General features: G+C 35.5%; 1 protein-coding gene across 1 annotated transcript in view; it reads left to right on the forward strand.

The window, feature by feature from the left end:
- The window catches only part of Tgap1l10 (GTPase activating protein testicular GAP1 like 10), a 94,812-nt gene that overhangs the window by 56,099 nt on the left and 15,630 nt on the right, over nt 1-23,083 (forward strand). The window contains exons 24-32 of the mRNA XM_063282810.1: nt 4,094-4,247; nt 7,104-7,253; nt 8,603-8,644; nt 9,246-9,327; nt 13,751-13,828; nt 15,425-15,488; nt 17,954-18,130; nt 22,238-22,416; nt 22,830-22,991. Coding sequence (XP_063138880.1) covers nt 4,094-4,247; nt 7,104-7,253; nt 8,603-8,644; nt 9,246-9,327; nt 13,751-13,828; nt 15,425-15,488; nt 17,954-18,130; nt 22,238-22,416; nt 22,830-22,991 — 1,088 coding nt within the window. The remainder of the gene's footprint in view (nt 1-4,093; nt 4,248-7,103; nt 7,254-8,602; nt 8,645-9,245; nt 9,328-13,750; nt 13,829-15,424; nt 15,489-17,953; nt 18,131-22,237; nt 22,417-22,829; nt 22,992-23,083) is intronic.

Here is a 23,083-nt window from a genome sequence, read left to right on the forward strand (position 1 = left end):
GTTGACCTTTGATTGATTCAATGAACTAGGTAGTAAGAATTTTCGGGGTGAATATATATTACAAAATATTTTTCAAAGTATTCCTTCAAAATGCAGATATCTACCATCTACCCATCCATCTATCAATCTGTATATCTATCTCAGTGTTTCTATTTATGAAATATGAATATATATGTAAAATATATACATACACACACATAAACAAACAAACACACACACACACACACACACACACACATGCTTTAAAACCAAAGGGTAGAAGGAAAAGAAAATGAAATGCATGGGTCACATTGTCAAAACATGCCATCTCTTCTAATACACCATAACATTCTGTCAGCCTGACTGCTACAGAGTCCGCAGACTTCAGTAGTTTGTCAACTAACTGCTGTATGTAGTTCAATATTGTATGCTGGGAATGAGAAGAAAATTTTACATTGAATCAGAGTTCTCCATTCCATATTATCTCACCATAAAGGTAATTTCAATAACAAATGTGATACTCATAATTGACTTATATTATTTGGAAGTGGTCTGTCTTGATTTGTTCAGACTATGTGAAGTAATTCAAATCACCAGTGTCTTGGAAAACTATTTATGTTAGGAATGTTCTCTACCAATTCCTTAATGATAGAGAGTTATCATGTGAGGAGAAGGATGCATTTCCATAAACAGGAGAAAAGTTTCTGCAAACCTTTAAAAATATCTGACCAGTTTAAGAGTGAGAATTATTTTATGCCCAAAAAAGTTGATAACGCACCATGATTGCAAAGATTTTTTATTTGTAACCTCAACCCACAGTAGAAGAATTCTGGTATTCTGCAAATTGTTTTCAACAAAATTTAACAGAATACTGATAAAATAGGTACAACACTCCATTCATTATTTGCTTTCAATTTTATTTAATGAGGAACTGCATTTTCCTAATATTTTAACCATATCTTTACATTATTCTTGAATAAATATAAGGACTGCCATTAAATGCTGTCTCCCTTTGATTCTAATTCTCAGGAACGTTAAAGGCTTTTTAAGTAAAAGTAATGGTGTCTCTCCAAATTTCTTGAAAGGGGTAATATACGATTTAATCAAAATTTCCTTCTGTTAAGTAAATGTATATTTTAAATATTCAAACTGTGTTGCAGGACACAGTAGACAAACCATCAAACGAATAGTCTATATAATAATAGAGGGCAGGCTTTGATTATAGATGAGAGAGTGCAATATACAGAGCTCAGGGCAGAGAGAAAAACAACTTTATGTGACCAAGTCTGTCCATGAGAAAAGGGAGAAAATCATGAGAAAAATTAAAACTAGCGGGGCCAGAATAAAGTTCGCCTTCATAAGGAATAATACTCTAGAACGTTTAGAGAGTTTCCATCCTGTAGAACAAGACAGAAAGGTTTGGAATGCTATGGATATTTAGATGGGAGATTGAGTCTGAGATTTATAGAGTATCTCTCAGGTTGTTTCAATCACAATTCTTTGTCTCTAGGCTACACTCTATAAAATTTACTGCATATTAATAATTGTGTGTCCTCCTCTGTATCCTTCAAAGCTGTCTGGCTTCACAGAACTGTGTGAAGGTTTCAGACTCTCTGTCAGTAAAGCACATTCCAATTAAAATTCTTTGATATTTTGTGTCTATTCAGGTCTAAGGTTCACAGTGTTAATGTCGTCTCCATGCTACCTTTTTCATAAGGAGCCTTTTGTTGAAAAATAAGACTTGACAATCTTCTAGGATTCACATGCATTTCACAATATTCCTCTTATCATACACATGTCTATCTATGTATCCATCCATGTATCTGTATCCTCTCTCATCTATATCTATAAGGACTGCCATTAACTGCTGTCTATCTTTGACTCTAATTCTCTGGGACGTTAAAGGCTTTTAACTATAGATGTAGCTATGTCTACATATATATGTATACTTATAATTGTGAAAATGTTATTCATTACAAATACTGGTGGTTCCACTTGTGTATTCCATGTTTTAAAGCTAGAGGGAGAGAAATGGAATGCACATGTCACTCTGCCAGATGGCATGAGCCATAGAATATTGACATCACAATGGTTCTTCAGCCTGACAACTACAGAATCCTCAGACTACAGTTGCTTTCTAGCCACTGCAGTCACCGGTTTGGTGTTTAGAGGCAGAGAGGCGAAGGAAAATTCACATTGTTCGATGAATTCTTCATTGCAGGCTCATCTAAAAAGGTATGTATTTATATAATTTGATTCTCATGATAGACTTATGGTATCAGGAAGTGTTCTGTCTTGATTCTTCCAGATCATGTGAAATAACTCTCACCTAAAGTGGTTTCTTGAAAAGGTAATCATTGTAGCAATAGTCAACACCAAACTTCTACAGAAACAAAGTTATCACATGGAGAGGGGTATATTTGAGTTACAGAGGAGAATAATTTGGGTAAATTTTTAAAAACTGTACAAGTTAGAAATGAGGATTACTTTATTCTCAACCCATGTACATTACCCACCATGACTTCAGATAATGATCTTAAGAAACTGGTAAATCTAACCCAAAATCTAAGAATTCTCTGCTTTTCATGAAATTGTTATTTTTTCCATCACACCTTGTATTCATTGGAATCTAAATCTCAAATTTAACATTGACTCAGATTAGAAATGCACAGCTTTCATGACATGCTCATTTACTTTCAATTTTGTTCATCATGAAACTGAGGTAATACTATATTTAAACATATCTATCATTATTGCTTGATGTGTGTGATGGCAACCATAGGTGTTCTGTGTTTGAGGCTTTGATTCATGTTTGTCTTAAGTCCCTTAAAAATGGAAGCTAGGACATTTCTGCACAAATTCTTTGAAAGATGTAATATACATATATTATATTACATATTGTGGGATGAATTACTGTCACTTGAGTAACTTCGTATTTTAAATATCCAAACTGAATGAGCAGGGAAAGTAAAGGAACCACCAAAGCAGAAGCCACTGCATTATTAGAGCAGCAATATTGTTATGGTTAAGAGAGGAAAATGTTCAGAGGCATCCGGAATTTTTTCAGGATATAGAAAAAAGAAACAGGTTTGATATGATCAAGTCTAGGAAAAGAGAAGGAATACAATCAGAAGATAAAGAAGGAGATAGGTTGGTCAGGAAAAAGGACTCACAGAGAGGAGGGGGTTTCTCGCACGTATTAGGAGTTAGTATGATGAGGACGGGGACAGGATGTTGGAAAAGAACAGAAACGCAGATGGGGATTTTAAATTTATATAAAGTATGTTTAGCCCCTTCAGGAATAAAGAAGGTCAGAATGGGAACTGATATCCTATAAGAACAAGTCAATGGAGAGTCAGATGTCCCTTTGGCCACAAGGGAAATATGTACCTTTGTTAGACAAGACAATTTCACAATTTTTTGACGAATGCTTATTTTCTTTTTCATTTTTGTTATTGTTGTTGTTGTTCTTCTTCTTTTTGTTGTTTATTTTTATCTATCTGTTTGTTACCATCAGGAATCTTTCTTTACTGTACTTGAGCTGGACCAAGCCTGGCACTTCTGAGTCCCTCCCAGAGACCTAACTAAATCATCTAGATAACCTGATTATTTCTTCACATCTACTATGATAGCTAACAAAGATTTAGTTATGGCATTTTCTCAGAGTACCATATCTGATATCTGTCATAACCTACATCTACATTAGTACTCAAAACAATTTCAAATTTTTGGTTATACATTAGCAGTGTAGTAACTTATTTGGATGTTATTACCACAACATTAGGATCCACATTAAAGTGTTGCAGCATTTACAGTTTGAGAACTATTTCTCTAGATCCTTCCATTTACAATTCTTCAAACTACCCCATGACTCTTCAGAAAAGATTCCCACTTCTGAAAAGATCCCAGTTCTTCAATATGTTCCCAATAGTTTTCTTCATACATGACATATTTTCTGTTACATTTTAAATCTGTCTATACCTCAACAGAATCATGCTTGGAAAATTGAGTCTGTATTTTAACACCATTTACCCTTTGAAATAGAGTATGAATACTGGTCTTATAACTTATCCACTGAATACTTTCTCTGCTAGGTGGAGTTCTGTATGAGGAGCATTTTTTTCCAACATGGAAATGATTGAGGAAGATGTGGGAGAAGAAAATCGAGCCGTAGTTTGCCAAGGGGCCGTGGTTCTCCGAAGAGGCTGGAAAAGAAATAAACGATATCTCACCCTCTTCACTGATGTTTTGGTTATATCCAGTAAACTGTAAGTAAAAGCATCATGCATTCCTTACTATAAGAGGCCACACATGGGAAAAGATTTAATGTACAAAACTATTTAAACTAGCCATTATTTTTGAGATTATAATTACTTCACTGCTCTCTTTCCTTTTCCTCTTCCATGTCCTTCCATAGATCCCTCCTTCTTCTCTTTTAAAATCATGGCTTTGTGTTTTTTATTACTTGTTCTTACACATTATTTCATATAGAAGCTAACTTAGGATACACATATATAATAGATATGTATATACACATATAAATGTATAGTTTCTAAGTATTTAAATATAGCATGCTCAGTCAGTATAATACTGTGTGTATTTGTGTTTTCAGGAAGGTATATTTGGCATTAGATAAGCAACTATGTGATTTTCCTAGGGGTGGGGTGCTCTCTTACTCTCAAATTTCCTTAGTGGCCTTTACTTCTTGAGTAGGGTTGATGCTTAGTTGACTAACCCTACGTAATTGCATTTTTTTTGACACATTACTTGGGCACATTTAAAAAATGAATTAAGGTATTACTCTGTTGTTTTAATCTGGCAAAAGATTAGCAACAAGCTACCAAGGAGACTGTTATGCTAGCATGTGTCCACAGTTCTAGCATTTTTAAAACTAACTTATGAGGATTACAAGTCATTATGAGAGACTCGTGAAATATACAGGGACGCATTTCTCTAAATAAAATAATAAATCCATGATAAGCAGGAGCCTTCTTGCTTGGTGTTTACAAATACAGTATAGAAGCAAGACGGTTGGTCATAAGGGGCTACACATGTAAGTCTCCTGACCTCATAGCTTCCACATTAGCATGAAGAGACAGGAAGCAACTCCTATCCCTCCACTAAAATAGGAAACTGCTGGTACTAAGTCTTGCTTGGTTTTTCTGCAGACACTAGAGAAAAGTGAGGTGATTGAATGAAGCTGTGTACATGGTTATATTGCAATTTATGGCCATAGAGGGGTTTTCTGGGACCACATCATATATAATCTCCACTGGTCATGATCATAGCCTTCTATTATTCTAGAAGGTGTGATGTTGCTGCTGACATTATCACTTTAATATTTTAAGTGCTGTTCTCATAAGTACATAAAATTAGCAGACATCAATGAAATAGTCTATAACATTTTGGGGGGTAGGGGTTGTAATTTTCTGAGAATCAGTGAATTATTTTCCAGAAGATCCATTTCACAGATTGTGAGAAAATAAAAGATTCAGGTGAGAGTTCTTCTGTACATTATAAATACACCAACTGGGTACATTTTTCCTGCAACCCTGATCAGTCATGTAAGCTCCTTCAAAGAAAATAGTTAGTGACTTATTGAGGCAGGCTGAATATAAGAGAATTGACTGGCTGTCTATCAATCTGTCCATCTTTCTTGATTCTCTACACAGCTCCCTACATTCCACACTGGAAAATCTTCACACTTTATTTTAAAATATAGCTATCAACTTATCTGAAAAGTGAAAAAAAACTGATCATTTGCCATATAAGTGGAGTTGCTGGAAGGAAGTCAACTTCATTTTGTGTTGTGAGAATAAAGGAAACAGCAATTGTTGGTTTCTTAAAGGCAGTTTATAGGGTCCCTTCTGTCGGGTTGCCATAGTAATTAAAACTATATTTAGATTCACATTCATATTATCTAAAGAAGGTTATCAAGCTTATAAGAAATGATTGTCATGATTTCCATTTTCAAAGAAGCTTATCTCTTAACAGACCATGGAATGAGAAGTTTTAGGTTCAAGGATTTCTTGGAAATTTTGATTTTTATATAGGTATATATATATATACATTTAGATGTTTTCAATGGTGAACGTAAATAATAGATATAACTGTCTCGTATTACTGAGACTTGTGTGTATGTATATCTTGAAGTTACATGTTACATGTTACATGATAGCGTGTATTTTGACTATAGCATGTAACATCAGAATACATGAGGAATCTTTTTTTGTAGTGCAATTAGTCTTCACATGTTTCCAATATTAAAGGATTATATACAGGAATCTTTGGAGCATGGCTTATTCTTGTGATATTCTGTCCCCAGAATTAGAGAGGGAGTCATTTATAATTCAGTTGTGTAGCCACATACTAGAACACGAGTATTCGAAGGTAAGTTTAATACCTGGGTTTACACAGCAAACACACCAGATTATATTATGTCCATCATTAAAACATTCCAAAAAAATCCTTGAATGTGGGTTGGAGATCTGTCAGGAGATAGAATGGAAAGGAAAATTGAGGAAAAAATCATTAAACACACTGTATTTTTATGGAGAATTCTCAAGAGCAAATTATCCATAAAAGGAATGAAAAAAGAAGAAAATTTATACCTCATAGATGATTGTTTGTTAAAAATACTTCTAAAAATGCCAGTATGTTTGATAGGAATACATTCTTCTGATTAATTGGAAAAATTATTGGTAGAAAGAATCGTGTTTTTGGTTACTTGTGCGATATATACTTTGTGGGTTTCCTAAAGGAGCAACTGGAAAGAGGTAAGTGATTCATTTAGTACAGGGAGATGCACAAGAGAAAATGGATTTTGTAAGTCAAACAATAATTTTGATTTTATTCTAGAAAACTTGTTACATGTAATTAATAAAAATAAAAGTCTTGAAATAATTTTCTTTGTGTATTATGAGAAAAAGCAAAGCAAAATGGTTGTTACTTAACTAAATCCAGGTAAGAAATATTGAAATAGGTCACTTTCTAAAAATGAAGCTCTGCCTGGATATAGAAATGGATGTGTCCTCCTTTGCTCTGGGGCTGGCAGAACTGGGTCTTACCACAATTCCAACTACCATGCAAATTAAACTAACGGAGATATTTGATTCTCTTTTTAGGAATAAGAAGAAGTTTAAAGTAAAGCATGTCATTCCATTGACTTACCTGTGGCTTGGTAATGAAGTGGACATATTCAGGACAGACAACAGCCCTGCTTCCAAGTCCATTTACCTGTATTGGCCTATGGGAAATGCTGTTGTCACCTTTTGGTAAGTACTAAATTTCGGACCGGTGATCACAAGAGGATTGTTTCAGAATTTCTGGGTTGAATTAATGGTGTGTAATTCACTTCCCAGTGAATGAGAACTCATTCTAAAATTCCCCAATTAAAAAACAACAATCAGGCTATGGCTATTGGTGACCATTGAAGAATGTGTATCTAGTAACTTCTTTCACCAAAGATTTTCATCATCACAAAATGTTTGCAAAATGAAAATCAATTTTATTGTGTGTGTATATAGGAGGATATCTCAACTTTCCCACTTCTATGATGACCCTAGATTTTCTATCCTCTTCACCATATACATTTCTACATGTAGGTACGTGATTTCTGTTCTGATTTCTGATGTTCATCAAGACTCCACAAGAGCTGTGGGGCAGGACAAAAGTGCATTGTCTTCTAAGAAAAATGTTGACAGGACAAGGTGTTACTATATCCTAGACATTCTTCTCCTCAGAATGATCTGATTTTATCTGTGTTTTAAAAGTGCACACATATATAGTTTAGTATATTATATTAAAATGTGACATATACTTTCTACACACACATTTTCTTAAAATTTGTATTAAGTTGAATGATGAAAAATTACTCATGCAATACACAAGTATTTAAATTTCCGTGTAGCAGATTATCACTGTTGTCTACAGTCAATTAAAAAGGACTAGTGGCATTAGACCATCAGAGTCAGGTATAATTTGCAGAGTTAAGGAAAATTTCAAATTTGCATTCTTAATTTTCATAAGAAGATGTGCTCATGGCATATTTATATTATCTTGAGTGCAGTTGTGGAAATCAAAGGGAGTATGTAGCATATGCCTTCTGCTCTACACAAGCATACACTGAAATTCAAATTTCTTTTCTACATGAAAAGTTCATGCACACCCCAAATTTGAGCCCTTTTCATTCTTCTGCCCAAACTCTTAGTGTCATCACACAGTTGACTCAGATAGCATAAACAAACGTTTTATGAGAATTCTAAGCTCTATGGGTTTGCTCTTTACATGGAAAAGCATTTGTCATAGACTCTGACAAAAGAGAAGATCACCTTTGGTTGTTATCTGAATATTTTCTACTCCTCTGGTAAAAATTCTAAAGATGGTGATTTAATGCTTAGTGTTTCTCCCTTATAGAATACGATAAGTATTATATTTAGGAATGGTAAAGTGTCAAATGACAGCAATTCCACTCCAAAAAGATGGGTCGTGAAGAAGTGGAGTCATTTGGAGACTACCAAATACATCTATACCATAATTAATTGCCACAAACAACATATTTTTATACATAATAACTTTAGAAATCTTACCATTTATCACAACTCTAATTTTTTCAACTTTACAGTTCCATGGAAGAGACCATTTGGTGGTACTTCTTTCTACAAAGGTATTTTACTTATGTTCATATTTTAATTTCTTGGTGATATAGGAATGGCAGTATGTGTTTTTGTTTTGTTTAAAAAAAGTATATATATATATATATATATATGTGTATATATTTCATAGTCTGTCTCGAAATCAGCTGTTAATTAGATGATGAATGGATAATGCTTCATATTCTCCTGTCCATTGCTTATTTTATTTAATTTTGGGCAAGTTCGTCATGTATTATTTATTCTTTGTATTAGAGTAAACACTACTCTCAAGTCTTAACTTTAAGTTTCCCTAAGTAGATGTCACTCTAGTATGCATATTCAAACCATCGGCTGCTTCCTCATTTGAGGTAAAGCAGATTTCTACTATTCTGTTTGTTTCAGATACATCATTTTCAGGACTGGCTATATTATTTAGGTCAATGTACTATTATTACCTGACCATGTTGTTTCTGAAACATTTTTGAGAATTCACCAGTCAAATAATGAACTTTGCTGAACTTATTTTCTTGTATTGAAAGTTAAGATGATTCTGAAAACACCATTAATAGGGATTAGCTTGAAATAAGCTACTAATTAATTTTGCTGTACTATATGTTTTATTGCATTTGACAGATCCATTCGTGATGCGAAGAAGCAGAACAAAACAGATCTATCCCTGCAGATATCCACTGAGGACATTGCATACTGTGACACTGTATGTGAATACATATGAAAACTAATATTCCAGGTTCATGATTAGGAGAGAGACAGTTTGTAAAGTAATGGACGATGGAGACATAAGAAGTGCATTGATGGGGAGAGTGGAAGTGACGAGGGAGGGACAGGTAGAGAATGTAGGCATTAGTGTGTGGATATTGTATCTGTATTCCATGCACACATAGGACTCTCATATGTGACATGTAGATAACAACATGAAACAAAACTGATTCATGTACTAGCCGTCTGAAAACAGGAAATAATTTTTGTTAAATCAGTGAAAATTGAATAAAGTAGTTTCAACAGCAAATCATTCCCATGAGGTATTATTACTACAATTAAACTGCCCCCTCCTGAGGCCTTATTGCTTATATATAGCCTTTTGTGTTTTTTCCACTATTCCTTATATATTTTAAAATATTTATGACTAGTAACCCAGTCTTGTTATGTAAGATTATCATAAAGATTTAGAGTTCCTCTCCTTACCGAATCGCTCAGTGATATTTTAGCTCCTAATCTTCATCCTGTGCTACTTCTCTATGTCCCTGACTGTGCACCCTCACACCTGCACTTGAATATCAGCTACAAAAGTGTGGCCTTTTATTCTCATATTCATTTGAATATCTAGTCAGGAGGGCATCTTTACACATAACTTCTGTTCACAAATTACCCTGATAAATTTAACAGTGGTGTGTGTGTGTGTGTGTGTGTGTGTGTGTGTGTGTGTGTGTGTGTGTGTGTGTGGTGTTTACGTGTGTCTGTGTTCATCTTTGTGTACAGTGTTTAGGATAAAACTCACAACTTCACACATACTATTCAGTAGTTCTATCACTGAGTTAAACTTAAGTGTCTTTTAAATAATTGTCTATTTTCTTAATGCTTAAATTATTGCCTACTTTCCAGTATTGTTTTAGTGCAGATCAAATATTTCACTATTATGCAGCAGGTAGAGCATTGAAGACATTTCCTACTGTAAAGCAGAAAAGACTGTGGCTTAGTGATCACCATCTCTGTCTTTCATAAATGCTAATGGGTATAAAATGGACCTAAAGCCAGTGTTCTAACACGTCACTGTGGATACTACACTACACTTACCAAGGTGAAAACAATGAAGCTGGTTTAGATCACCAAGCAATTTCTTCTATTTACCAGGTCTACGTTATACAAAACAGTAATTAAATATAATATAAAATAAATTTCAATTCTGTGACATAAATCAGGGAACAAGCACTAACGTGGCTGACCATTTGTGTCCTCAGGACAGAGAAGAGCAGAACGACCCATAGGGAAATGTTCTCTTGCCTCTGCTGTTGACTTCAGCTGTGGCAAACCCTCAGCATAGGACATGAACAATATTCCTAATGTCTTTCAACACTCCTGTGACTTAGATACAATTCCTATGAAATGAACAGTTTTACTAATTTTCTCCTATGACTCTATGCTTTAATATTTTATCCTACCATAATTACTGAAAACCTTTTGTGTAGTTCAGAATATTAGTAATATTTACTTTTAGCTTGCATTCCTGTTATGATATTTCCTTCTTGTCCTTCAAGAGACATTATCAAATCATCAAAACACTCTTCTACCTTTCTTCAATATCCTCCATTATTTTCTTTCTCCATGTTCTCTAGTGAGTATTTAGAAATACATAATACTTCATTTTTATATTATATGTATTATAAATATTAACATATATGCAAATTTCTTATTGGTTTTTTGATTTTCTGTTAATAGTTCAGCCTTTTCTTTTAATAGTTTGAAATTTTTTGAATTATCCATGTATTTCATTATACTTAAGATACACCTGTAAAGATCTTCTATGGATAAATTAGGAAAATGTTTTTACTATTTTCATGTTTGTATATTTCCTCCAAATTTTTCCTTTTATCTTACTCTTAATATTCAATGTACTTTCCCACACTGCTTATATTTTAAGGTATATCGATGTAGACAATTTTAAAATTATCTTTATTAGGTAATTTCATATAAGTATAGAAATGCCAAATCACCTGCACAGTATCATGATACCCTCCAATTTTTCCCCAATCGTGTTCTTATCTTCTCTTGAGTGCAATGATTATCAATGTATAAAATATTTTCTTTAGGGCTTAGTATTGTTTAGAAAAGAACTGCATTGTCCTCCTGAGTCAATGCATATGCCAAGACTGGGGGACAGTATTTTACTACATGCCTACATGACTTTAAGTAATGTGTTTTGAATTTCATACCTTGTTAATAATAGTATCACCAAATTCTTGAACATTTATTCTATTAATATGCAATTTCAATGTTTACAGTTATTATTTCTAACTGAATGTATAGTCAAATTTATTAAATTAGCTATATTTTTATTTATTTTTGAACAATTAAAACATTTTATTCCTCAGAGAAGAAACATTTGAACTATTGTAATGATATAAGAATGATATAAGAATGCCTCACATTTTTGTGGTTCATCATGAGTCAAGAATTATTTAAACATGTATTATAAAACTTCCCATTGTATTTTCATATGCACGCTTTAAAAATGTTAATTTTAAAAATATTATATTGAAAAGTTTCTTTGTCTTGAAGTCTGTTTTGTAAACAAAATCACCGTCAGGAAGAAATGTACACATCTTTTCAATCATTATTAAACATTGATATGTTTCTAATGGTCTGAAAACAAAATTTTTTACCATAATGTGAATTAAAGTCCTATACAAATAGTTACCCTATGGCATGTGTGGAATTCTTTATAATAAAACTTTTTGTCTTATAATTACATGGATATTTCAGATATTCAACAGAAAAACAGAAGCTTTACTTTTCCTTAATGTGCTATGCTCACATTGTGTGTTTGTGTGTGTGGGTGTTTGTGTCTAACTGTATTTGCGTCTAACTGTGTGCATGTGTGTATATGTGTCTATGTTCCTGTGTGTATATGGTTTGAATGGATGCACATATTTCATTGAGCCATGTTGGTGTAAGAAGGAAACTTACATGTGTTTATTTCCTTCTATTATGTATGATTTCTGATCCCTGATCTACATTTTCATCCATAGATGATTAATTTTACATTATGAACAAAACCTTAAATTGGTTAATTTCATGTTACATTACAACTACAAGATCCGAGCTTTTTTTTCATATTCAAAGATGCTTTTGCATAATTGTTACCCTCTGTTTAACTACATGCAAAATGAGTTAGGGTAAGGTGTCCTTTTCATAAAATTCTACTAAGCTGACCTGTAACATTAGGGTCTTCGATGAGTCTTCAGAACCACACAAACAAACACATAAACAAACTATCACACACACACACACAAACACACACACACACACACACACACACACACACACAAGCACATGCACATGCAGAGGCTCACACACACATACACAAACTCTCCTCATTTTCAAAGTAAGAGTTTATGCCAAGCAGTTGATTAATAAAGAATAATAAAAAAAATAACATATAAAATCTCTGGGAAAGAGATGGCTTGTGAAGTGATTTCCTTCGGTCTCTGTTCAAGGTTATGGTTAGGGATAGGGAGAGAGACCTGTGCTGTGTTTCTTATTGAAGGGACTCTTTCCTAGAAACTTAAAATCCTTATCACAGATATCTGACAATATAGAAACTAACTTCATAAAAATATACTTATCTACTCACTGTCTGGTAATGTATAGATTTCCAGTACATCAGTGTTGTTTTCTCAGACTACTACACTTTGATTTCATGCTATTTCCTTCTTGCTGTCTTCCTAGGCTTTTGGAGCAGATTCTAAATATGAGAGGCAGTAGAGAGCTAATAGTCCAGGACCCTTCCTTATACATGGGTGTGTTAAGAAATGGAGTCTTCTCTGTAAAATATATATTTTGGATATCTAGGTCTAACATCCTAAAAGATTTCAACAAGAGTGTACAGATATAGAGTATCTGTATACCATTTTACTATTTACAACCCTGATATGAGAAGAGTGCTCACTAATTTGAATTGTTATAAAAATAATTGTGCTGCTTCTCATCCTCATTTCCCTAGAGCTGTGCACATGCAGCTCATGGAAGTAGGGTCTAATGCTGGAAGTCCAATTGGGAGGTAGCAAATGTCTCTTCTCTCCTTTTAAGAGCCCTCCATGACTACCTTATGCCATAATTAAAGAAAAATCGGGATGCTTAGCACTAACACGCATGGCATCTCAGTCACCCTTTATCTTACACAACCTGTGACAGTCATGTTTGATTTCTCAGTACCCAAGCTCTCAATTTTCAGATAAATATGTTATACTGAGTGTCTTCCAGACTTATGGGAAGAAAATAAGTTACATGTTAGAGGAGTCGTTACAGAGTATAAGTTATCAACAAAGATTAGATCATAGTAAATTTGTACATGAGCTTCCACATTGTTTTAAAGCATTTTTTTCTCTCTGCACATTCTATAGCCTCTATATGTAACAGCAACAAACTTCGATACAGTCAATGACATAATCAGCAAGTTACTGCCAATGATGAGAAAACATGTAAGTTACTTTCAGTCTACTTTGAGTTAAAATGGAATTTTGCTTTTGAGATTCACATATGTGGAAATGTGTATATACAGCAGAAATAAGATCACTATACATTGATATATCATATTTGACAAATGCTACCTTTTTAACCTGAAGTTATCGAAGACATAATAATAGTCCTTTGAGTGACATTTTTTCTTGAATTCCTGTCTAGTTTTATGTGATTTAATGAACTAATAGCCTAATGATTTGGGCTATATGTTTAGATTCACTAGATAATAAAATTTAAAATAAATTGTGATTAACTTGTCATATGCTCACACATAATTTAACGGATACCAATGTTACTGGGAAGAGTTTTCTTTCGTCTTTGCTTCTCTTTTTCTTTCTTTTTTTTTAAATTAGACTATACTCTCTCATCTTGCCCATTTCTTCTTGTTTTTATCTCTCTGTATGGAGGTGTAAGCGTACATGTTCTGGTGTGTTTATTTTTAACTTTGAATAAGTCTTTAATGAATGCATCTGTTTTTCTATATTCTTTTTGCATCCATATGTGTATATATCTTTGTTTTTCTATTTTAGAGTGTGCATGATTATCTCTGTTTAACTGTGTATGTATGAGTGTTGCGATGGGTTTGTGTGTACGTGTCTATCACTTTCTGTGAGTTTGTAAAATGAGAATCTCCATGATGCTCTGTCTCTGTCTCTATGCTCCACTCCCTCTCCCTTCCTTCCACTCTGTCTCACACTTTTTCTCTTTCTGTTTCATTATCACCTCTCTGTGTATGTTGGGGCATGGATGGGTATTTGGTCGTGTGTCTGCTGGTATGTTTTTTGTCTCCAGTATAATACTTACAATCTATATGGGGCAATGTCATTGGTTTTAAATAGGAGTCTAAAAGAAAATAAAATTAACAATTCTGGTTAGAGCCACTCCTGGGTGGTGCTCAATAATTCAACAGAAAGTTCTATTCCGATGATGGTTTCAAATGGATCCATAACACTTTTGCAGTGAATACGTTCCAGACCTTCTTTCCAGCATTGCATCTATTTTCCAGAATAGACCTAGGTCCTTCATCTCCAGAGACAGGACATCTCACATTGAAAGCCAAAAGCAGTTTTCCCTTCTAGGTACCCTCAAAGACTCTCTGTTTTTGAGTATTTTGTTCACTGTTATCTAATTTATCATATCTTTCAAATGTTCCGTTGCTAAAGTCATCATAGTCACTGTGAATATATGCATCTGTGAGCACTAGGTTGTGTGCTCATGTTAAGTTGAAGTTAAATATTCCTTGCTCAGTATGCCCAGATGTGAGATATTACATAATGATATTCGTCTTGGTTAGTGCTAATAGCTGAATGCAACTTCTTATTTTATAGTGGATCAGTAGATCAAGGCTCCATCCAGGAGGAAAGGCAAGTACCCAAAGGTTTTCTCCTGAAATCAATCCTGTTTGCTCAAACCTGTGTTCAGAAGATATATCATTAATACTGGTCTAAATAATTTCCCTGCTACAGAGCTAGATATGAAAAGTAAAGGAAATTGCTAGACTCTTCAAGTCTCCCATGTCAGCTTATTTGTGATGGTTGCTTCTTCTTGCCTTCCAGAGCATTGAAGATTATCAACTGTGGTTCTGTTCTCGCCCTGGGGAAGCTCCAAGAGTACTCCAAGGTAATAACAGGGTAATCTAAAGAGGGACTAGCTGAGTTTGGTGAATTCTCAATGTGTCCATGCTTTGTCTTATACTTAAACACTAAAACAAAATGACTTAAACAAAATGTCATTCATTTAAATCATTATTAATAACTAACATGACCTTCAGACAAAAGATAACATCTTATAAGCAACAGTCTGACAATGACAGGAATTTTTCTGTGCTTTTCTTTTTGTAAAACTGAATTTTCCTTGAAAGTCCAACAAAACAAAACTTTAGGCATCTTCTTTCTGGAGAAAACAATTAAAAAAATCATTTGGTGATCATTACAGAATATCCTCCTACCTAGAGAGATATCTCAAGGATTTCCATAACTCACATGGTAGCTCACAACTGTCTATAACTCAAGTTTCATGGGATCTAATTCTCACATCTGACCTGCACAAACACCAAGTGCAACATAGTAAACAGGTATTTATGTGAGCAAAAGACTTACACACAGAAACAAGTTTAAATCTGAAATGTTATATCTTCAATTTTTTTCTATTTATTCCAAATTATATAGATTGTTTTGTAATGAATAGTATAAATGTAGCCATTTCTCTGAATCCATGTAAAGTATTCAGTTGACATCTCATAGGACAAGTAATTCTGTAACTGAATGTGAGATCATATTCTGATTTCTGGAGACAACCTGACTTAAACTCAGCTACTCCATTTATTGCCTTCTTTTATTTCAATACAAGATTATTGCCAAATAAATAATGTTAATAGAATTATCAGAAATGATTGAATAAGAATTAAAAAACTGAGATCACCAAGTGTGCATGCAAACCTAGTCTTTTCAAAGTCCTGAAAATGTGAAGTTCTAACTCGTAAAGAAGATGTTCCTTCAAGTGACATAAATTTTGGCAGATTTAAGAGCACAACCATTCTGGAAATCAGTCTGGAGTTTATTCAGAAAATTGGACATTGAACTACCTGAGGACCCAGCTATACCTCTCTTGGGCACATACCCAAAAGATGCCCCAACATACAACAAAGACACATGCTCCACTATGTTCATAGCAGCCTTATTTATAATTGCCAGAAACTGGAAACAACGCAGATGCCCTTCCACAGAGGAATATTACTCAGCTATCTAAAACAATGACTTTATGAAATTCATAGGCAAATGGAGGGAACTGGAAAATATCATCCTGAGTGAGGTAACCCAATCACACAAAAACACACATGGTATGCACTCACTGATAAGTGGCTATTAGCCCAAATGCTTGAATTACCCTAAATGCCTAGAACAAATGAAACTCAAGACAGATGATCAAAATGTGAATGGTTCACTCCTTCTTTAAAAGGGGAACAAGAATATCCTTGGCAGGGAAGAGAGAGGCAAAGATTAAAACAGAGACTGAAGGAACACCCATTCAGAGTCTGCCCCACATGTGGCCCATGCATATACAGCCATCCAATTAGACAAGATGGATGAAGCAAAGAAGTGCAGACCGACAGGAGCCGGATGTTGATCGCTCCTGAGAGACACAGCCAGAATACAGCAAATACAGAGGCGAATACCAGCAGCAAACCACTGAACTGAGAATAGGACCCCCGTTGAAGGAATCAGAGAAAGAACTGGAAGAGCTTGAAGGGGCTCGAGACCCCATATGTACAACAATGCCAAGCAACCAGAGCTTCCAGGGACTAAGCCACTACCTAAAGACTATACATGGACTGACCCTGGACTCTGACCTCATAGGTAGCAATGAATATTCTAGTAAGAGCACCAGTGGAAGGGGAAGCCCTGGGTCCTGCCAAGACTGAACCCCCAGTGAACTAGACTGATGGGGGGAGGGGGACAATAGGGGGAGGGTGGGGAGGGGAACACCGATAAGAAAGGGGAGGGGGGAGGGGGATGTTAGCCCGGAAACTGGGAAAGGGAATAACACTCGAAATGTATATAAGAAATACTCAAGTTAATAATAAAAATAAAATAAAATAAAATTAAATTAAAAAAGAATTATCTTTGTGAAGAAAATTATTGCTCATATGTATTTTATGTATACAGTGTGAAATCTTTAAATTGCTTAATATTAAGCTTGACAAGTGAAGTAGGATTCAAATGATGTAAAAAGTTTGTTGATATTAGTACTCCAACAGGTATGTCTTCAAACTTTTAGAGCAGAATAGAACAAAAGTCCCTCTAATACATTGCACTGCTAGGTCTATATTCTGTAAAGAAAGTGGCACACTGAAATTTTTCTCGTCATTGAATTTAGAGTTCTCAGCTTACTTAATTATAGTGTCTCTGTAAGGGTTCTAGGGTTCTAGTGTGCACAGTCTACATTATCCAGAAGAAGAAGGAAGAGGACTAGGAGTAAGAGGAGAAATATGAAGAGGAGAAATACAGCAAAGCATTCGAAATTGTATCAGAAAGTTTGCCCATATTCACTTGCATTGGTTATAATTCATGTTTTTTTTCTCATAGGAAATGATTATCCACATGACATTATAATGATAAATATTCAAAAGAACTTCACTTCACGGGACTTAAGAAACTTTACTGCTTTCCCTTCCCTACCTGGGCTGATCATGAAATATCTAAACGCTGATGCACAGGGGCAATTCATCTTAAGGCCCAGAAACTCAGCCAGAAGCCAAAAAAGTGAGTCTGACATCTTATTTTGGGTGGCTTTTCTTAGTTCCCATTTTAAATTGTCATAAATATCACAGCATAATATCATTTCCTTTCCTGGGAGTGGTTCACTGTACTAAACAAAATAAAAACTAAAAAATATGTTCCAGGTCCATATGAACAGAACTCTAAATTCTGATGTGAAGACAAGGCTTGGTTATAGGGAGAATGTTTCCTTTTTTTTCCAGGCACCATAAATTGGTATATCAAGCACTGTGTGTATACATTTTTTTCCTATGAGAATTGCAGGTCTAAGCCATGGATCCTGATATGTTGCCCATCAAGTGATTGTATGATATAGACCCAAATTACCTTATAAACTGCATTTTGACAAACTATTGCAATGAAAGCTACATAATAAAAGTAGACTTATGGGATTAAAGATATTCTATTGCAGGGTTGAATAGAAATTAATTTAGGCTTTTAGCTAACTCTCTAATCTCACTTCAAATTCTATAAAAATACCCTTTATTCCTATATCTGGAGTCAAAATGATGCTAAAATTGATAGACTGGGCATTTTGAATTTTTTTAAAATACTTTTCAAAGGATAGAATTCTTTTATAATTTCTCCTCACTCTCTTTTCTTGGAAACCTCCCACTTTCACACTTGATTTCTTTTAAATTTTGTCTTTTTTTCTTAATTATTCTATTTACTTTTGAAATATTCTTCCCTTCCTGGTCCACCCCTATGAAAACCAACCTCATACCTCTGTCCCTTTGCCTCTTAGAGGGTGCTACCCCACCAACCTTCCTATTCCCACCTCACCCATATATTCTCCCCTTTTCTGTGTCATCAAGCCGTCACAAGAGCCAGGACATCCCTTCCCCCTGAGGACAGACAAGACAAGATCTGCTACATATGCAGCAGGGGCCACAGACTGGCAATGTATTCCCTTGGGTTATTAGCTAAGAACCAGGGAGCTCTGAGGCCAAGAAAATTAATATTATTCTCCCTCTTATGGGGTTGTTCATTCCTTCCCCTAATTCGTCCAATGGGGAAACAGGGTTCAGTCTGATAGTTGCCTGTAAGTATCTGCATCTGTCTCAGTCAGATGTTGAAAGATCCTCTCAGAGGACAGCCACGTCAGTTTCCTGCCTCCAAGCATATCTTTTCATCAGCAAGATTATCATGGTTTACTGTCTATACATAGGATGGACCAGAAGTTTAGGGAAGTTCAAGAGGGCCTTTCCTTCAGTCTCTGCTCCCATTTCTGTCCCTGCATTTCTTTTAAACAGAAAAAATTCTGAGTCAAAAATTTTGAAAAGCGTTTTTGTATACATATATATATATAAGTACACACACACACACACACACTCTCACACACACACACACACACACACACACACACACACACACACACACACACTGATTAAGATATATTTGTCAGGACTTCAGGGGGAATCACTATCCCTGAACTCAAGCAGTATTACAGAGCAATAGTGATAAAAACTGCATGGTATTGGTACAGAGACAGACAGATAGACCAATGGAATAGAATTGAAGACCCAGAAATGAACCCACACACCTATGGTCACTTGATTTTTGACAAAGGGGCCAAAACCATCCAATGGAAAAAAGATAGCATTTTCAGCAAATGGTGCTGGTTCAACTGGAGGTCAACATGTAGAAGAATGCAGATCGATCCATCCTTATCACCCTGTACAAAGCTTAAGTCCAAGTGGATCAAGGACCTCCACATCAAACCAGACACACTCAAACTAATAGAAGAAAAACTAGAGAAGCATCTGGAACACATGGGCACTGGAAAAAATTTCCTGAACAAAACACCAATGGCTTATGCTCTAAGATCAAGAATCGACAAATGGGATCTCATAAAACTGCAAAGCTTCTGTAAGGCAAAGGACACGGTGGTTAGGACAAAACGGCAACCAAGAGATTGGGAAAAGATCTTTACCAATCCTACAACAGATAGAGGCCTTATATCCAAAATATACAAAGAACTCAAGAAGTTAGACCGCAGGGAAACAAATAACCCTATTAAAAAATGGGGTTCAGAGCTAAACAAAGAATTCACAGCTGAGGAATGCTGAATGGCTGAGAAACACCTAAAGAAATGTTCAACATCTTTAGTCATAAGGGAAATGCAAATCAAAACAACCCTGAGATTTCACCTCACACCAGTGAGAATGGCTAAGATCAAAAACTCAGGTGACAGCAGATGCTGGCGAGGATGTGGAGAAGGAGGAACACTCCTCCATTGTTGGTGGGATTGCAGACTGGTAAAACCATTCTGGAAATCAGTCTGGAGGTTCCTCAGAAAATTGGACATTGAACTGCCTGAGGATCCAGCTATACCTCTCTTGGGCATATACCCAAAAGATGCCTCAACATATAAAAGAGACACGTGCTCCACTATGTTCATCGCAGCCTTATTTATAATAGCCAGAAAATGGAAAGAACCCAGATGCCCTTCAACAGAGGAATGGATACAGAAAATGTGGTACATCTACACAATGGAATATTACTCAGCTATCAAAAACAACGAGTTTATGAAATTCGTAGTCAAGTGGTTGGAACTGGAAAATATCATCCTGAGTGAGCTAACCCAATCACAGAAAGACATACATGGTATGCACTCATTGATAAGTGACTTTTAGCCCAAATGCTTGAATTACCCTAGATCTCTAGAACAAACGAAACTCAAGACGGATGATCAAAATGTGAATGCTTCACTCCTTCTTTAAATGAGGAAAAAGAATACCCTTGGCAGGGAAGGGAGAGGCAAAGATTAAAACAGAGACTGAAGGAACACCCATTCGGAGCCTGCCCCACATGTGGCCCATACATATACAGCCACCCAATTAGACAAGATGGATGAAGCAAAGAAGTGCAGGCCGACAGGAGCCGGATGTAGATCGCTCCTGAGAGACACAGCCAGAATACAGCAAATACAGAGGTGAATGCCAGCAGCAAACCACTGAACTGAGAATAGGTCCCCCGTTGAAGGAATCAGAGAAAGAACTGGAAGAGCTTGAAGGGGCTCGAGACCCCAAAAGTACAACAATGTCAAGCAACCAGAGCTTCCAGGGACTAAGCCACTACCTAAATACTATACATGGACTGACCCTGGACTCTGACCCCATAGGTAGCAATGAATATCCTAGTAAGAGCACCAGTGGAAGGGGAAGCCCTGGCTCCTGCTAAGACTGAACCCCCAGTGAACTAGACTATGGGGGGAGGGCGGCAATGGGGGGAGGGTTGGGAGGGGAACACCCATAAGGAAAGGGAGGGGGGAGGGGGATGTTTGCCCGGAAACCGGGAAAGGGAATAACACTTGAAATGTATATAAGAAATACTCAAGTTAATAAAAAAATATTAAATAAATTTAAAAAAACATATATTTGTCAGTCTATATAATATTACTTGTGATTTCTGCCCTCCTGATTTTGAATTAGATAGCCAGGAAGACAATATGTTCTACAGTAATGAAGGCTATTTTATACTGTGTTATATTACTCATTTGTTTTCTTTTAATTTATTTGTTTTAAGTAACATATTTAAAATTTTATTATGGATCAATATTCTAACAGAAAACTCAGAAAGGAAAAAGAAACTAGAATTTCAGTTGTATTCTTACACTAAAATATATAGTCATACATATTTTCTCATGGGGGGGACATACTGCTGCTAAAATAAACTTAACAATGGTTCATGAAAATGCTGAACAAAAAACGAAGGATAAAAAGACATTAGAAAACAGAAAAATTTTAAATGTGAATAAAGGCAGGGCATCAACGAAAATGGATGTGACTACTGAAGCAATACTCTATACATATTTCAGGGAGCTTGTTCAACCAAGGTTTCTAGTATTTCATGATGCACTGTGGAGTGAGACAGCATCATCTTGTGGGAATTCCACCTAGAGAACTTTAGACCATGTCTTAGAGACATCACTAAGATTAATAACAGTGTAGGTTATACAGGAAGAAGGCTGCATAAACACAACAGAATTATTAACCTATTAAAATAGGGACATTTTGTCATTGAAATTAGTTTTGTAAAAGATCTGTATAAATTATACTATCCCATGTAACGATCTCAACTCCTGATCAGATATGAAGGAAAAGACTCTTAAGAAACAAAGAACTTCTACATCATCGTGGTGGCACAGCATCTCTGTGCCCCACCCAGACCAAATATGCACCACCCAAAATCTTAACAATGGAGGAAAACTGTTTGGAAGAGAACTCGGTTCCATTTGTCAGGATGGCAACCTGCCGTCGGCAATTCTGGTATGTCTCATATGGTTCTTCCCTGGCTCTCTTAAGACAAAAATCTTGCTTCTAAAATACCTGACCCCTTCACTTCTATGACCATGTGGAGTAAAAATTGTGTCCCAAAACATTGGTTTTAAAATAGGAGGATGAGAGAGGGTTATTCAGGAATGATGTATTAGAAATGTTGGATTCAATCCCTTAACAATTTTGTAAAATGTGATGAAAAGCAACGTTGCCTGAACTTTAAGGATTACCATTAGGGTTGGATGTTTACAACAAAAGATTGAGGCACCAAACCAGCTGAGGTCCTGTGTGTCCATGCAAGTACTTGAACTGCACCTGTGCATACCATTTGTCTGGTTCTCACGGAGCCAATAATGCTCTGTGCTGCACAAAGTCTGACAGATATTTCCGTATCATCTTCTCAGGACATGCTGTCCCTACTAAAAAGGGAAGGGCCCACAACGGAGGGTGTCTTTCTATTACGTCCGAGTATAACATTGTGCCAAACAATAAAAGACAAATTGGATTCAGAAGAAGAGGTGGACATGAACAAGCAATCAGTGCACGTAGTTTCGTGGATCTTTAAGGTAGGGAAAGTCCCTCCATCATCCACCCTCAGGAATCCTGAGTCTATGGAATTAGTGCTCTTCTCTTTGTATTCACTTGAGTGACAATAGAT

This window comes from Rattus norvegicus, chromosome 2 (assembly GCF_036323735.1).
Source record: "Rattus norvegicus strain BN/NHsdMcwi chromosome 2, GRCr8, whole genome shotgun sequence".
Lineage (NCBI taxonomy): Eukaryota > Metazoa > Chordata > Mammalia > Rodentia > Muridae > Rattus > Rattus norvegicus.